Below are 18,794 nucleotides of genomic sequence, written 5' to 3' on the forward strand. Positions count from 1 at the left end.
AGATGTTTCGTGATTGGCGTTGCAAGTCAAAACTCATTATGGTTGATGCATTAAACATGAGATATAAAGGTTGGAGTAGTGCTCACCTAGATGGGTCTAGAAGGATTGTTAGTCACTTTATAGAAAATTCACCTTGTTCACCACCCGGTTTGACTAATAATGATGATCAACTTCAAGACGGGTGTGAAAATAAAGTGTGGGATCCCGGATCACAAAAAGAGGATCAACTTTGGGAGCCCCAAGCTTGTGAAGAACTCCATCAACACTTGGTGCAACAAATAAGAAATCTTGGGGCACAATGGAGAACCAAGCATTGGTGGGAGTTTCAAGATGAATTCAAGCACAAGCCACCTTGAAAGGAGCTCCCCATAAGTCCAACTTAAGGACAATAAATAAAAGTGTTAGGTGGGAGACACCCCACCATGGTAAACTCTTTTCATTTTTCTATTTTGTAAATATTGGTAGAATATGTTTGATTTCATGTTTTGTTTAGTTTGTTGAGTTTAATTGGTATTTTAGTATGCTAAATAAGGTTTTAGGGTGTTTTGGTAGCTGTTTGGAAGTTTGGAATGCTTGGAATGGTGCAAAAACATAGAAAAAAATTTTTGAAAAAAAAAAAACACCATCGCGCATACGCGCACTGCGCGCGTACGCGTTCATCAAGCATTTTCGCCAATCCGCGCGCACGCGCCATGTACGTGTATGCCTGGATTGAGAAATTCCTCCCCCAAGCCAAAAATCCGAGAGTTGTGCGAACACTGCGTGCGCCTTGTGCCTTTGGCACAAAACCACTGACGCGTACGCGTCACTCTTCAAAAAAAAAAAAACATGCGCACGCGTACGCGTTGATTTGCACCCTGTTTTTTTCTCCTTTCTCCTTTCTCCTTTCTTCTTCTTTCTTCTTTTCTTCTTCTTTCTTTCTACCTTTCTTCTTCCTCTTTTGAAAAAAAAATTTAATAAAATAAATAAATAAATAAATAAATAAAATACTATTAAAAAAATAAATTTTTTTCTCTTTTCTTCCATTTTCTTTTATTGCATTTGCTTACTTTCATTCATTGCATTTTAATTTTGATTTTATGGCTTGTTGCAATTTTCTTTTTCTTAAGTTTCTTATTTTAATAATGGTGTTGAATTTTCCTATTCAATCGTTGAGAATTTCTTGCATTATTTTGGTGCCTCTTGACTTGTTTGATATTGTTGGGTGATGAAACTTTTACATCAATGCTTAATCTTGTATGACTCTTGTGTCTTTGTGCATTGATATGACCTAATATTGTTTTTCATTACACACTCTTTCCTGTTTGAACTTGATGCTCAATATGCTCTTCATGCTTTGACTTTACTCTTGCATCAAGTATTAGTTAATATGTCATTAGCTTATATTGCTTTCTCACTTACATGCGTAGTTAACATGTAGTGAGAACCATACTCTTATTTGGCATTAGCCCCCGCCTATGTTCTCTTTGCCTTGATATCTTTGTTATAGGCTTAATTTTCCTTCTTTTTCTCTTCCTTTAGGTTGGCCACCAAAAAAGGAAGAAAAGGAAAAGCTTTTAAATGGAGCGACAAACAAGTCATCCGCACAACCTTTCGAAGAAGCTCATCAATTGTAGCAACCCATCCACCTTACTCTTCTTTGCATGCACTGAGGACGGTGCAATCTTCAAGTGTGGGGAGGTCTTTTGACCGATCTCCATGGATAACAATTTCCTTTTCAACACCAATTTTTTTTATTTTCTTCGTTAGATAGTTGCTGCATTGCATGATAGGTTGCATGTTAGTTAGAATTTGTACATATTTTTACCACTTCTTTCCTATTAGGACTACTTGGTTAGAGTGATGATTTCTTTTCCAAGAAAAATTGTTTTAGGCACCCTACCAATTTGAAAAACTTTTCATTGAACTTGCTTGAAAAAATTTATTTTGGAACATGATTTTTGAACTAAGAACACAAGCTTGTAAGATTTGAGCCTAATGGTGTGGTTACATCTTATAACCACTTATTTTTCCTTCTTGTGTGCATTGTTCTCTTTCTATGATTGTGATCTTTGATTTGTTTGATTCTTTATGTCCATTATTTTGTGTATTCATGCATTATATTATTAAGGCCATCATTTCATTTAGCTCACTTACCCAAATGGACTTACCTTTTATCTTCCATTGTTAGCCAATTTGAGCCTATGCTTAACTCACTTTGTTCATAATTTTAGCACATTACAAGCCTTAAAGCGAAAAACAATAAAAGTCCTTAATTTGGATCTTTGATTAGCTTAGGCTAGTGTGTGTGTGTGTAACATTCAAGTATGAGAAATCTTGGGACATTGGGTGAATAAAAGGGTAGTTTTGTATTTTTGTTGTAAATATTGATAATTGGATACATGCTCATTTGTAATGAATGTAAAACCTTATGCATTGATGATCTTGTATATAGAAAGAAAAATAAAAAAAAAAGAAAAAATAATATGAAAAAGAAAAAAAATAGAAAAAGAAAGAAATAAAGAAAAAGAAAGAAATAAAAGGGGACAAAATGCCCCAAAGCAAAGCTCAATAAGGGTCAATGCATAAGTATTGTGAAATGAAAAGGAATACATGAGTATGTGAAAAAGTGAGAAAAATGGGTAGTTAGGTTAGCTTTGAAATTGTATAGGATGTTATAGGTTAGGTGGGAAGTTTAAGCTTATCAAATATTCAAATTTCAAGCTCACTTAACCATATATGCATCCTACCTTGACCCTACCCCTATTACAACCTATGAAAAGACCTCATGATACTTGTATGCATGCATTGAATAAATGTTGATTGTTAGAAGAAGAACAAATCTTAGAAAGCATGATTAGGAGAGAATTGAGAGAATCGACCCTACACACTTGAACAACTAGAGTGCAAACACTTCCGGTGAGGGTTCGATGCTCAATTCCTTGATTCTCGGCTTTCATGAGCATTCTTCTTGCAAATCTACTTGAACTTCATTTTGATATTTAAATTGGTAGGAGTCATGAGTTGTCATGGGACCTTAGACCTACTTGTGCATGTATATCTTGGAGATTGATTTATTTTTAACCAAGTAGGTAGAATCATTTTGTATTTAATTGCATTCATATAGATAGTTGCATCTAAGTAGGGTGCATTTAGTTAGATCTCATTGAATAAATGTTGATATCCTTTGCTTTCTCTTGGTTCAAGCATGAGGACATGCTTGGTTTAAGTGTGGAGAGGTTGATAAACCTCATTTGGAGGGTTTATCTTGTGTTGAATTTAGAGGGTTTTGTCAACCTTTCTCCCATTTATCCAATGAAATAGCATGGTTTTGTAAATTCTCCTTTAATTGTGCTTAAGAGTGAAAACATGCTTTTTTAGGTCCTTAATTGTTTAATTTTAATTTACCTTTGATCCCATTAGATGCCTTGATATGTTTGTTAATTGATTTCAGATTTAGGAGGCAAAGATTGGATCAAGGGAATGAAGGAAAAACATGTAAAAATGGAGAACTCATGAAGAAATGAAGGAATCGCAAAAGCTGTCAAGCCGACCTCTTCGCACTTAATCGACCATAACTTGAGCTACAGAGGTCCAAATGATGCGGTTCCAGTTGCGTTGGAAAGCTAACATCCGGGGCTTCGAAACGATATAAGATTTGCCATAGTTGCTACACGTATGATGATGCGTATGCGCACTGTACACGCACGCGTCGTTGCTGCCATATGATCCACTTAAAGCAATACGTGGCCAGCGAATTCTAAAGCCTTGTGGGCCCAATCCAACTCATTTCTGATGCTATTTAAGCCAAGGATTGAAGGGGAATCAAGATACTTTACATACTTTCACACATTAGTTTAGTTTAGGTTAGTTTTAGAGAGAGAAGCTCTCACTTCTCTCTAGGATTAGGATTAGGTTTTAGATCTATATTAGAATTCCTTAGATCTAGGTTTAATTCATGCTTTGATTCACTTTTCCTTTATCAATTCTAGTTCCTCTTCTTCTCCTCTCTCTAATTTTGTATTTCATTCTTGTGATTCTCCACTTTTATGTTCATGCACTTTTGTTTCCTCTATTTTCATTTCAATGCAATTTATGTTTTCATGTTCCTTTATTGTTCATTTGATTTGTTGTTGTTTAATTTCTTGCAATTGAGTAGTGTAGATTTACTTTTTTTTCACTTTTACTATGCTTTCCTTTTATGCCTTCCAAGTGTTTGATAAAATGCTTGGTTGAATTTTAGAGTAGATTTTAGTGCTCTTGGCTTTGGTAGAGTAATTAGTGACGCTTGAGTTATCTAATTCCTTTGTTGATTGATAATTAGAAGTTGCTAATTAATTTGGATACCACTAAAGCTAGTCTTTTCCTTGGGAGTTGGCTAGGACTTGTGGAATCAAGTTAAATTATCAACTTGACTTTCCTCCATGGTTAGAGGTTAACTAAGTGGTAGCAATGGACAATTTGTGGTCACAATTGAGGAGGATAACTACGATAGGACTTTTAATTCTCATACCTTGCCAAGAGTTTTGTTAGTTGCTAGTTTATTTTCATTGCATTTTACATTTCTTGTCTCCTATCTCAAAAACCCCAATATACGACCCATAACCAATAACAATAACACTCTATTGTAATTTTTAGGGAGAACGACCCGAGGTTCAATACTTCGGTTTATAAATTTAGGGGTTTGTTACTTGTGACAAACAAATTTTTGTATGAAAGGACTATTGTTGGTTTAGAAACTATACTTACAACGAGATTTCATTTGTGAAATTCTAAACCGTACAAAAGTCCAATCATCACCACGCGCACGCGTCAGCCACGCGCACGCGTCTGAGAAGAAAATCTGCCAGCGATGCGCACGCATCGTCCACGCGCACGCATGACGAGCGGTACGTGACCCCATTAAAGTGAATTCGCTTGGGGCGATTTCTGAGCTGCCCAGGCCCAAATCCAACTCGTTTCTGAGGCTATTTCATGCAGAATTGAAGATTGGATAAAGAAGGAGCAATTATAGTTGAGTTTTCATTATGTTGTAGTTAGAATTCTAGAGAGAGAAGCTCTCCCTTCTCTCTAGAATCTAGGGTAGTTTAGGTTAAATTTCCTTAGATCCAACTTTTAATTCTTGTTTCAATTCTCTATATTTTATTGTTCTATTGTCTCAATCTTCTTAGTTTTCCTTGTTAATTTTCTTATTTTGCCATTTTTACTTTCATGAACCCTTGTTGGACTTCTATTTTCTTTCAATGCAATTTAATGTTTCAATGTCCTTTTATGTTGATCTTAGTTACTATTGTTGATTTCTTACTTTTGTTAGTTATAGCTTTCATTAATTCTTGCATTTTGTGATGTTTACTTTTATTGCACTCTAGGTGTTTGTTAAAATGTTTTTTCTAGTATTTGAGTAGTTTTCTTTATTCTTGGCCTAGACTAAGGGAATTAAGTGACCTTGAGTCATTGGGTCTCATTGAATTGGTGATTTGAGAACCCTTAGTGGTCAATTTGATAACCATCGACACTAGCCTAATACTAAGTCAATTAGTAGCTAGGTTAGGAGTTATGGATTGATGTTGATCAAGCCTATTTGACGTACATCAATCTTGAAGTAGAAATTGTACGTACTTCAAGCATAGAGGTAGAGTAAATGGGTTGGTCCCTCATAATTGTCATACATGGTTTGTAGATAAGGATGGTGATCTCAATTCCTATGCATAGCCAAGAGTTCTTTCCCTTTCTTTATTAGTTATTATTATTTACTTTCTTGTTATTTACTTTTCTTGTTAATTGCAAAATCAAACCCCCTTGCCCCTTCATGGACAATAATTGAGCACTTCATTGCAATTCCTTGTAAGACGACTCGAGGTTTAAATACTTCAGTTAATTTTAATTGGGATTTGTACATGTGACAACCAAAATAATTAGAATTTGATTGAGAGTTATTAGTTGGTTTGGAACTATGCTTACAATGAAGTTTTTTTTCTATTTAAAAATTTTAAACCAACAATAATTCTTAACTATCAATAGGCAAATGATGTTGAGGCACAGGCAGATGACATTGAGGTACCTCCATCCCCTCAACCTGAGGCAGCACCACCCACCTGATGCATATGCATCTTGGCTAGATTAGTGAGCTGGTTTAGTTAGTTTTAACTTAGTTTCATGCATTTTCTTTTTTAATAAACAACCACTTGGATGACTTATCTCTTCATGCATTGATGCATTAAGCACTAAGTGAATTTTGGTCAATTTCATGCAAATAATGCAAGAACTTATGAGGTACAAAAAGTAATGAAAAAAGATAATGATTAAGAAGATCAAATTGCATTTAGATGGATGAATTGTCTTGTAATTTTTACATGGAATGGCAAAACTTTGATGCAAGTACTATGTTTAATGATAGGTGAAGCAAAGCCTTGAAGCAGAGCCTTGGAGCAGAGTTAAAGGCGTGGACAACGCCATAAGACAAAGGAGTTACTCTAAACAACGCCAATGCAAAGACCAACAAAGAAAAGACTTCGCGTTAACAACAAAAAAGAAAAGGCGTTGCTCTAAACAATACCAAGAGTGAAGAGCACAATGAAGGCGTTGGCAACTTGGCCCTAGGCGTTAATAACGCCTTGCTTCCCTCAACAATGAAGGCGTTGGCAACTTGATTGTGGCGTTAGCAATGCCTTCCTTCTCTCAACATAAAGATTGAAAAGCAAGCATGTAACACCCCGTTACCCTAAACCTTACCTCGCGCCGTAAAGCGAAGGATAATAAAGTGTCACGATAGCTCTAAGGCTTATATATATATATATATATAAGGAAATAGTAATACTAGAAGCCCGATAAAGGAATAAAAGCTCAAATTGCATAAAGTGAAATCACGAAATGTGAAGCGTTTACACACGATAACTAAACGCATAGGCACGGAAGAACAAGACATAATATATATAAAACCTTGTAGATAGCTTCAGGATACACAAGGTAGTACTTAAATTAAACAAGACATATATATATGATATACAAAAAGAGGACTAGTCACAGCCTACGGAGTTTAAGCTAGCTAATCAAACTGAATATAACAGAGTTTTGGAAGTTTAAAATATCTTGTACAACTTACCTCTCAAATCAAGCCTTTAAGGCCATAAAGTCTAAGATAAAAAGGTGAGAGAAAGTACTACAACAAAATAAAACAGAAATAAACAAGGAAGAAATCATACTCCGCTCTGTCACCATGTCCGCAATTTCACCGAGGTAAATCACAACCTGCATCTAAAAATCAACAACATATGGTATGAGAACCGGCAGTTCTCATTTTGATAACAGTACCCAAACATCATAAAACACTATCACACACTACACCTTACCATTCTATTACACTTCAATTAACTCAACACCCTTTTCACGTACTCTTTCCACCATAATTTAACCTTACCAAAACAACATTAAACTCATACCAAACCCTCAATTCCTTCTACTTTCCCAAATCCCTTCCAACCTTTAAATTCAACATAATTCTTATCATTATCCATAAATTACCAAACTCATCAAATTTTTCCAAAAATTCATACTCATAAATCACGATTCTCAACAACCATCAATCCAACATCAACAAAACACTTATACATCAATTCAACCTACTTTTTTTTTTTTGAAATAAATAGCTCAACACACAAGGCGGAGCAAACAGAATTCAGAAGCCATAAGTACAACTAAATAAAGATTACTAACAACTGAAATAGGTAACGCAACCTCGAGTCATCTTCGGCATCACCATCAACAACCAAAGACTGCACCACCAATCCACTCGTCGGAAAGCACAAAAGACCTGTTAGTGATTTCCTGTACTGCTGAGCCTTTATTCTGGAACACCCGATTATTTCTTTCCAACCAAATTGTCAGATTACAGCAAAGAATCCAATCAACCACCTCTTCCTCTCATCCTTTCGTGGTGCAGCAGTCGTCCAGCTCTCAAAATGTTGCTTTAGTGTACCTGGTACAGACCATTCTCATCCAAGCGCATAAAGCCAAGCACCCCATACCTGCCATGTGACCTCACACCCAAGAAACAGATGAAAAGCATACTCAACAGACTTACAGCATAAGGCACATAAATTATCAAGCGGGTTAATGACCCCTAATCTGCACAGTCGTTCTTTGGTATTCACCCTCTCAATCAGAACAAACTAAGAAAATAATTCGACCCTTAGTGGGACGAAACCCCTCCAAATAGCACTAGTGAAGCTATAGCTTGTTACTTCCTCCGGAAGGACTGCCTCCTGCATTACCTGCACAAAGGATTTAGTAGAGAAAATACCAGTTCTATCAAATTTCCAAACCACCCTATCCTCTCTCTCTGTTGCTAGCGTAACTGAACGTAGTCTCTCATGGAGTTGGTTCAAAAGTTCCAGCTCCCATTGGAACAACTGTCGCCTCCACTGAAAGCTCCATATCCACTCTAACCCATTCCAAAACCCGCAGTCACCTATGACAGATCCTTTAAGGTTTGAAACCGAGAAAAGTCTAGGGAACAAATCTTTCAAGACACCACCATTTAACCAGTCATCTTCCCAGAACCTGATTGTTCTACCGTTTCCCACTTCCATTGACAAGCCTCTAATCATCTGCTCTCTGATTTGTGGCTCTCGAATTTGTAGCTGACAAATGTCTCTCCACGAACCCCCTCTTAAAGGAATAGGTTGACCATGTAGCATCTCAGACGGATTCATGTTATTACAAGAGCACACTACTTTCTTCCATAAGGGACAGTCCTCCTTCGAGAACCTCCACCACCATTTGAATAGAAGAGCTGTATTTCGAACCATATAAATAACTTTTATCCACTCCATACCATTTACTCAAATATAACATCATTCAATCCACAACATCATCATCATTTAACATCATAATTCATCAACAATTCAAACATATCCTAACGTTTACTAGCCTAAGTGTCCAGAAACATTACATATTACATAAAGGAGACCGAAATCATACCTTGTCCGATTCCCAAAATGCGCCAAATACCAAAACAAAGCCACCAAGCCCGATCCAAAGCCTCAAACCAACTCCAACAAACACTAAAACTCAATCTAACATCATAAAACATACCAACATCAAACCTAAGGTTCACAAAATAACTAAACGCAAGGATTTAGTGAAACCTTACCTTACCCACAAGATTAGGGACAAAACCCAACAATATTTCAATGCTAGATCACCCCTAAACAAACAAAATCACAAAATCTACTCAAAAATAAAACTAAAAAATGCGAAAATGCTAGGGCTGAAAATTGGAGCGCGATTTTAGAGATCTTACCTACAAAACTTAGCTAGAAATGACGGGCTCGGCGAGAGCAATGCGTGGCCCAAATGAGGCTGAATGCGTCTTAATGATCATATATCTATGTTGGATTTGGGCCCAACTTGGACCCAATCTAACCCGTTAGCATTTTAGGTCCGTTTGGCCTTTGGGCCAAAACCTTTAGAATTATTGCCCAATTCTTAATTTCAAATTATTTTTATCTTTTCAAAACAATAAATTAAATTTTCAAAATCTTATTTTCTTAAAACACAGTACCAGACAATTTAGGGCCGGTACTGCCGGCTTAAGCACCGGTACACATTTTTACAAAGAGATGAGAAATCAACAATTCCCTAAGTTCTTAGAAATCTTCCAAAAGCTTGAAATTAACATTCCATTAGCTGAGACTTTGGAACAGATGTCACCGTATGCAAAGTTTCTTAAAGAACTCATCACCAAAAAGAAGAGTTAGAAAGAAAGAGCAATTGTGATCCTCACTCAAGGATGTATTGCTATAATTCAAAAGGGTCTTCCACCAAAACTTAAAGATCCAGAAAGCTTCCTAATACCATGCACCATTGAAAACATGACAATTGACAAAGTCCTTTGTGATTTGAAATCAAGCATCAATCTAATGCCTCTCTCCATGATGAAGAAAAATGCTAATAGAGGAGGTTAAGCCTACGAGAATGTTACTGCAACTTGCTGACAAGTCTCTCAAGATACCCAATGGAGTGGTGAAAAATCGATTGGTGAAGGTTGGGAAATTCATATTCCCAGTTGATTTTGTAATCTTGGATATGGATGAAGAAGGGAGAAACTCAATTATTCTTGGAAGACCTTTCTTAGCCACAACCAGAACAATAATTGATGTTGAAAAGGGTGAAATGGTTCTCATAGTGCATGATGAGCAAATGGTTCTCAATGTTTTCAAGGCAATTCAATACCTGAAAACTGTATGAGAATAGATATAGTAGATACTTTGGTTGAAGAGGTACTTGAGACAAACCACTATGAAGAGCATGAAGAATAAGTTCAAGACATTCAACTAGAGGACTCAGAGGGAACACAAGCAACCGAAAGATCACTTGAGTGCAAGAAAGAAGGGCACCAAAGCAAGAATTGAAGCCTCTACCTCGTGCTGAGGAGACTTTTCCAGTGATCATCAACTCTACCTTGAGTACAGAAGAAGAGGAAAAGCTACTTGATGTATTGAGAACTTACAAGAGTACACTAGACTAGACAATTGATGATCGAAAGGGTATAAGCCTCACAATTTGCATCCACAAGATACTTCTGGAGGATTCAACCTCAAAGAAAGCTTAATCCCACAATGAAAGAAGTAGTTCAAAAGGAGGTGATGAAGTAGGATGCAGAGATTATATATCTTATTTCTAACCGCCCTTGAGTTAGTCCCAAGTGGTACCAAAGAAGGGAGGCATGACTGTTATCTCTAACGAGAAAAATGAACTTATCCCCACAAGAACAGTAACTGGGTGGAGGATGTGTATTGATTAAGGAGATTAAACAATGCCACAAGGAATGTCTATTTTCCTCTTCCTTTCATTGATCAGATATTAGAAAGGTTGGCTGATTATGTTTTTTATTGTTTTTTGGATGAGTATTCTGAATATAATCAGATAGTTGTGGACCCCAAAGATCAAGAAAAGACTTCATTTACTTGTCCCTTTGAAGTCTTTGCATATAGAAGAATGACATTCGAGTTATGCAATGCTCCAACAACCTTCCAAAGATGCATGTTCTCCATCTTTCCTGGTAAAAAAGTTCATAGAGGTCATAACTTCCTTTTCTATGACTTCTACCTTTGCCTTGTCAACTTCTATACCCTTATTTGAGATTTTATGACCAAGAACAATCTCCTTGGGTATCATGAAATGACATTTTTCAATTTAAAACCAAATTTGTTTCTTGGCATCTCTTCAAGACAAGGATAAGATGATACAAGCAAGTATTAAAAGAGTCATCAAAAACAGAAAAATCATCCATAAATACATCTATGAACTTTCCTACCATATCGAAAAAGATGGAGAGCATGCATCTTTGAAAAGTTGCTGGAGCATTGCATAACCCGAATGACATTCTTCTATATGCAAAGACTCCAAAGGGACAAGTGAATGAAGTCTTATCTTGGTCCTTCAGGTCCACAACTATCTGATTATATCCAGAATATCCATCCAGACAACAATTAAAAACATGACCAGCCAACCTTTTTAACATCTGATCAATTAAAGGAAGAAGAAAATGGTCCTTCTTGTGGCATTGTTTAATCTCCTATAATCAATACACATCCTCCACCCAGTTACTATTCTTGTGGGGATAAACTCATTTTTCTCATTAGAGATAACAGTCATGTCTCCCTTCTTTGGTACCACCTGTATTGAACTAACCAGGAACGGTCAGAAATAAGATATATAATCCCTGCATCCCACAGTTTCATCACCTCCTTCTAAACTACTTCTTTCATTGTGAAATTAAGCCTTCTATGAGGTTGCACCACTAGCTTAAAATCCTCCTCCAGAAGTATCTTGTGGATACAAATAGTGGGGCTTATACCCTTTTAGGTCAATTATCCATCCTAGTGCATTCTTGTAAGTTCTCAATACATCAAGTAGCTTTCCCTCTTTTTCTATATTCAAGTTAAAGTTGATGATCATTGAAAAAGTCTCCTCAACACCAAGGAAAGCATATTTGTGACCTGGAAGTAGAGGCTTCAATTCTTGCTTTGGTGCCTTTTCTTTCTTGCCCTCAAGTGATCTCTCAGTTGTTTGTGTTCCCTCTAAGTCCTCTAGTTAAATGTCTTGAACTTCTTCTTCATACTCTTCATAGTGGTTTGTCTCGAGTACCTCTTCAACCAAAGTGTCTACCATATCTATCCTCATACAGTTTTCTTTCTCAGCAGGGTATTGCATCACCTTGAAAACATTGAGAACCATCTGCTCATCATGCACCCTGAGAATCATTTCATTCTTTTCCACATCATTTATTGCTTTGGCTGTGGCTAACAAAGGCCTTCCAAGAATAATTGAGTTGCTCCCTTCTTTATCCATATCCAAAATTACAAAATCAACAGGGAAAATGAATTTTTCAATCTTCACCAATAGATTTTCCACCATTCCAGTGGGTATCTTGAGAGACCTGTCAACAAATTGCAGTGACATTCTCATAGGCTTAACCTCCTCTATTAGTAGTTTCTTCTTCATGGAAAGAGGCATTAGATTGATGCTTGCTCCCAAGTCACAAAAGACTTTGTCGAATGTTTCCAATGGTGCATGGTATAAGGAAGCTTCCTGGATCCGAGTTTTAGTGGAAGACCCTTTTGAATTATGGCAATACATTCTTGATTGAGGATCACAATTTCTTTCTCTTTTTAACTCTCCTTTTTTGTAATGAGTTCTTTAAGAAACTTTGCATACAATGACATCTGATCCAAAGCCTTAGCTAATGGAATGTTGATTTCAAGCTTCCGGAAGATTTCTAAGAACTTAGGAAATTGTTGATCCCTCATCTCTTTGTGTAGCCTGTGGGTAAGGGAATTTATGGACATATAGCTTCACTTCTCCCTTCTTTTCTTGTGGTTGTGGCTCCATGATTTTCTTGTCCCTTCTTGAGGCTTGTGACTCATTGTTCTTCTTGTGATCCACCTTGTCATTTTCCTTTATCTCTGTTTCTTCCTTGTTGATATCCTTAGTTTCTTCTCCCACTGTCTTGCCACTCCTCAACTGTATAGCCTTGCATTCCTCCTTTGGATTAGAAATTGTATCGCTTGGAAAAGCATTAGCTCTCAGCAAGTTGCTTAGATAATTGTCCCACTTGTCTTTCAAGGTTTCTTATTGAAGCCTCTTGATTTGTTTGTCATTTCTTGGGTTTTTATGAATCTCTCTATCATTGATTCTAGATTGGAGATCTTTTGGGAGTCTGGATGAGGTTATGTTTGTGTTGAATTAGATGGTTGTTGGTGAAAATTGTTTAAGACATTTGAAGGGGTGTTGTGTGTTGAATGCAAGTGTGAAGAAATTGTTCTGGGGTTGGAAATGTGTATTTTGTGATTTTCTGAATTGGTTATTGTTAGTGGTTGGTTGGTTGTGGTTGTATTGCGAAAATTGTTGGAGTTTTGAGTTCCTTTGCCCTTGTTTCTGATTCTCATCCCACCTCAAGTTGGGATGATTCCTCCATGCTAGATTGTATGTGTCACCATAGGAGTCATGTTGAAAAGAACTTGAGGTGTTGTTTATGTATTGGACTTGCTCTGGGCCTTGTTGCTCATAGGTGAATGGTTCAAAACTTTCTTCAAGCTGATTCACTCCATTTGACATTTGATCTTGGCTTTGTGTGCTCACAGACGCTAGTTGCAATCCGTTCATCCTCTTAGTCATCATCTCCATTTGTTGTTGAATCTATTGGTGCATGAGCTTGTTTTGGGCCAAGATACCATCCACACCATCAAGCTCCAATACTCCCTTTTTTGGAGTTGTGTGCCTCTTCAAAGAGTAGAAATATTAATTGTTCGCCCCAATTTCAATGAGATCTTGTGCTTCTTCGGGAGTCTTCATCATTTGGAGTGAGCCTCTTAATGAGTAGTCCAGTTCTTTTCTTGCTTCTAGAGTTAAACCTTTATAGAAGTTTTAAAGTCGTACCCACTTATTGAACATGTCTGGTGGGCACCTCTTCATCAATGCTTTATATCTCTCCCAAGCCTCATAAAGTGACTCTCCCTCCATTTGCCTGAAAGTTTGCACCTCAGTTTTCAGCTTAATGATTCTTTGAAATGGAAAGAATTTGGCCAAAAATTTGTTAACTAAATCATCCCAATTGGTGATTCTCTCCTTTAGAAATGTCTCTAGCCATTGAGATGCCTTATCCCTTAGGGTGTGTGTGGTTCAAGTATTACTTTGTTACAAAGATTCCATTCCCATAGGAATCAAAGATACCCAAGGAGAAGGTGGGAATTAAAATGATGGTATTTTGATTCCCTGGAATCAAACTTGCTTAGGAATAGCTTTTCAAACTTTGAACCAAACATGACAATATGATATTCCCATCTTAAAATTCCTAGGAATTATAAAATAATTCCTCCAACCACACACACCCTTAGAGAAAAGGGGAATAAAAGCAACTTGTATATGTTTGGTTGTACCCTATTTGTCTTGACCCCGTATCACATATTCTTAAGAACACAGACAAATGTTGATTGGGGTCTTCCATGGGACTTCCTCCATACTGACAATTGTTATGGACTAGAGTCATGAGCTGAGGTTTGAGCTCAAAATTGTTTGCGTGCACATTAGGAATAAGTATACTGCTTCCACAGTTCCTGAAATTGGGGATGGTGTAAGAAGCTAACACCCTCCTACCGGGTTGAACATTATTGTTAGCAACCTCTTCATGTTGATGGGGTATATCATCTTCCATGACTTGATCTAGGTCTTCTTCCTCTTCACCGATGACCCCTTTGCCTCTTGCTTCTCTCCTTAGCCTCAGGAAAGTCCTCTCGAGTTCAGAATCAAAAGAAGTTTATCATTCTCTTCTTCCTCCTGGCATACACAGAACACAAACAAACCACTTGAAAGAGTGATCACTCTCAAGCCAGAGCAAGGTTAGAGTTAGGTGACACCAAGTGTCAAACAGTTAGTGTGCAAAATAGAAGAAAATAGTTTAATCTAGGTATCCATCAACTTAATAATTGTCAATCTATATCAATCCCAGCAACGACGCTAAAAACTTGATACGAAAAAATTTATAACAATAATTCCACCGGCAAGTATACCGGGTCGTAGTCAAGTAATAACTCACTTTGAGTGAGGTCGATCCCACAGAGATTGATGGGTCAAGAAATGCCAGTTAAGTGGATATTCTAGTCAAACAAACAAGTGGTGATTTTGTGTATTCAACAGCAAATTAACAAGAACTTAAAGTGCATTAGAGTAAAGAGCAATGAATTGAAATAACTGAAAGTAAAGGCTGAAAGTAAATAACTGGGAATGTAAAGAGCGGAAACTTAAATTGTAAGAAATTAAATGCGGGAAGATAAATAAGCGAGTTAATAAAGACAATGCGAAACATTTGCTCCAAATTATTATTCTAACCTTATCTCCATTGCTCTGTATAGTGCCAAAGAATGATGTCGTGGTTCTCCTCAAGCTCCAATTACAAACTTGTCTAACATGTCAAATAGTATGAAATTACAATGTTAGAATTAGTATCTGTGTATTTCAAGAGTTATGTGATATATTTCCAATATATGATATGTATAAACCAAAAACTATCCCACATAAGGTACGTGTGAGGAATTGTAGAAATTGTACGTTTCTTAATTTGAATCTTCATTGGAAAAGTACTTCTCATTTTACAAATTTTTCTCTGCATGATATTTTATGTGTAGACCAAGCCAGTTTATGTTTAAAAACAAGCTTTATGTCAGTTAACAGATCAGAAGCACATATTTAACAGATATAGTTCAAAAACAATTTGGTCAACTGAAGGCTATATACATAATATTTTACTACTTAATTATCCAAACTATTCTAAAGGCATCATAAATTCATAATATAGAATTGGACCAACATGAGTACAATCTAAGCTAGTGATGTCATAAGCAATAACAGATAATAACAATATCAATTATTGAACGATTAACAGATTTTGAGGGGGAAACCAGCTAAATCAAGACTAACATTGGCATACCATGTATCAGTTTCCTATGTAGTTTCAATGTTACGTGCTGTATATTAGGTTGACGGCAAGCAACAGTGATGGCTGAGAAGTATAACAATTGGAAAAATTAATTAAGTGAACAATGAAAAGATTTGGTCTAAACTAATAACACTTGAAACCAGTTCAACATTGGTAGATAATACCTCAATTCTCTGTGTCGTTTCAATTTCCAGATGTCTCTGTCAAAAATGAATGTCGAAACACAAATTCCACCCATTTCCAGGTCTAATTATGCGAGCAAAGCCTTATTTTGATTGCAATATCACATACCCGCAAATCTGGGCTCATACCATAAAAAGGGAAACTAATTAGTTGGGTTAGTAGTTTGTGCATTAAATCTGGGCTCATACCATTAAAAAGGAAACTAATTAGTTGGGGTAGTAGTTTGTGCATTAAATGAACTTGAATGCAGAAACTACTACTTGATTCAGACTCACCTTTTTGCATCAAACCATAATAAAGACCCTTGATCAGACTCACCTTTTTGCACCAACCGTTGCATAGAATCTGCTACCTACTTGATTCAGACCATTGCTCAGGTAGTGCGCTTCAACTTCATTAAAAAAGTTACAAAAAAGATTAAAAACTGGTGATTATTCTTTCGGACCAAGCAAAAAGCCTTATTAAGCTTCTTTTAAAATCTTTTCCTTCCAAAGATGCATTTGCTTTCCAAAATTGGGTTCAACATTAGAAGAACAGAACAATAGAAGGACATCAGAAATACTTTTGAGACATGCAGATTAACCAAGCAAATTAACTAAATGCAATGTCAACCGAAAATTTAATCAAATAGAACACAAACTCTGCAACTTTAATAAAGTCACCAACTCCAGTCTAATCCTCTCAAATGATATGAGTATTTTTTTTTTTTATTTTTTTTTTTTCACAATGATAACAAAAGGAATAAGTATACAACTTAACATCATGAAAAAATGAAATGCATTTGAAGGCCGATACATAACATTAGTGCAACATTTACTGAGATAATATACTGCGCGTAAAAAGAAATTACTCTCATCAAAATCTAATCAAGAATAAAGAAGTGTAAACAAGGGCCAAGCACAGTTCTTGTATACCTATGAAAGAGTAGCTTCAGGGACACGATTAAGACCTTCACTAGATATTGATCAGCAGCTTCAGGAGATCCTATAAATTAAACTTAAATCAGTTATCGGAGCATATAAATGCAACTTTGGTTTTATTCGTATAATCCATTTTGTTCCTTCATGAAAAATTTGGACAATTGGAGTCATTAAAACTAGGTTACCGTAGCTATAGATATACAGCATCACTAAAGAACAATTTTTTTCAAACATAATAAAGTCCGTTAATTAGACTCGCTTTTTTGCATCAACCGTTCTATAGAATCTGCTACCTGCTTCACTTAAAAAAATAAGCAAAAAAGTTTAAAAACAGGTTAGGACTTAGGAGTTAATATACTAATTGAAAACAAACTTCTGAGTCCCATATCTAAGTACGAAATTAAGGTTGAACTTTATAAGGAAAAACAAAATAAAACATTGACCAACAAAATTATGGTCCATAATAGACGTGAATGGATTGAACATTATTAAAGTTAAATAAAAAATTACCAAACTTGCTAAGAATTGTTATGAACATTTTTGCGTTGAACATTTTTGCGTTGAACATATTTGCTAGATTACAAGAACATATTTGCTGTCTGAACTTAACTCAAATCCTTATAACCAATACTCAAAATAAAAAAACCAGTTTAGCATCCATAATCCTAAACCAAAAACATAACAAAAGAAGACATAATCGTAACAAAATTTTCGAATAAGTGATCGTTTCAGAAACAAAATTCAAAACAGAACCAAGAACAGTTAATCAGTCCCAAAAATAATTAGAACAAATAATTAGAAGTTTAAAAAATAAAATAAAAAATAGATTTTCAATAGCTAACTGCAAATAGGAATAAAGAAACAAAACAATTTACCTGAGACATCCACATACACAGAGTTTGATAGAGCAGGTGAAGGATTTTGAGGAATGCGACTATTTTCTGCGCTGATTGCACTGCGGAGGACGCTAACGGCACCGAGTTCAGCGGATGAGTTAGGGCGATTGCTTCGAAGTGGGGTTGCATCTAATGAACAACGGCCGCTGCCACTGCGAGGGAGGGAAAGCGTGCGCCAGGCACTGCGACGGTGGAGGGGCTGAGCGTCGTTGAGGAGCAGAGTGCAGACCGGCTGAGGCTGAGTGAGTGTTGAGGGAGAGCCTGGACTCTGAACTTGAGTGGAAAAGGCTCTAACGGCGTTCGAGATGTGGAGTGCCAGACCGGAGAGAAATGAGACGCCGGAGACGACAGATATTGAGTGCGACACCGACACCAGCCGTGACATAGTTGAGACAGCTTGAGGGAGAGACTGGCGAGAAAGACACCGGAGAGAAGACAGACCTTGAGGTTTTAGGGCAGGGGTGGTTGATCAATGACCATACTAGGGCACTTGTAACAATTTAAGATATAATTTTAATAATTTTATTAATATATTTTAATATATTAGGATCATGTTAGGTAACCAATAATTTTTTTAACAACATAAACAATAGATCTTAAAATTGATTCAATTTAAGTAAAACACACTACACTCCCAAATTTCTCACATAAATCTTAATATTAGAATAACTATCCATACACCAAATAAATTGAACATCTGATATATATATTGTTCACATTATTTAATATTTTTATTATCTACTTATATTTTTTCAATATTTAATAACTAATTTAAAAAATCAGGCTTTATTTAAAATACAATATTGTATACAATAAGTT

At 36.2% G+C, this 18,794-nt stretch overlaps 1 protein-coding gene across 8 annotated transcripts in view; it reads right to left on the reverse strand.

Annotated features, from left to right (window-relative positions):
• Positions 1–18,441, reverse strand: part of LOC107614110 (uncharacterized) — a 38,369-nt gene extending 19,928 nt beyond the window's left edge. For 3 of the 8 annotated variants that reach the window (XR_015896504.1, XR_002352748.2, XR_015896506.1), the window contains exons 1-6: positions 17,955–18,441; positions 17,074–17,143; positions 16,478–16,550; positions 16,141–16,275; positions 15,968–16,039; positions 15,370–15,442 (exon numbers count right to left, since the gene is read on the reverse strand). Coding sequence is in view for 1 of the 8 variants with exons in the window: in XM_088496991.1 (XP_088353117.1) it covers positions 16,547–16,550; positions 17,074–17,143; positions 17,955–18,360 (480 nt within the window). In the remaining 7 variants the exon portion in view is untranslated. The other 5 variants (XR_002352744.2, XR_002352746.2, XR_002352747.2 and 2 more) reach the window with 5 other exon arrangements.
• Positions 18,442–18,794: the final 353 nt, after the last annotated feature.

The sequence above is a fragment of the Arachis ipaensis genome, chromosome B8, assembly GCF_059453495.1.
Source record: "Arachis ipaensis isolate K30076 ecotype BB chromosome B8, ASM5945349v1, whole genome shotgun sequence".
NCBI lineage: Eukaryota > Viridiplantae > Streptophyta > Magnoliopsida > Fabales > Fabaceae > Arachis > Arachis ipaensis.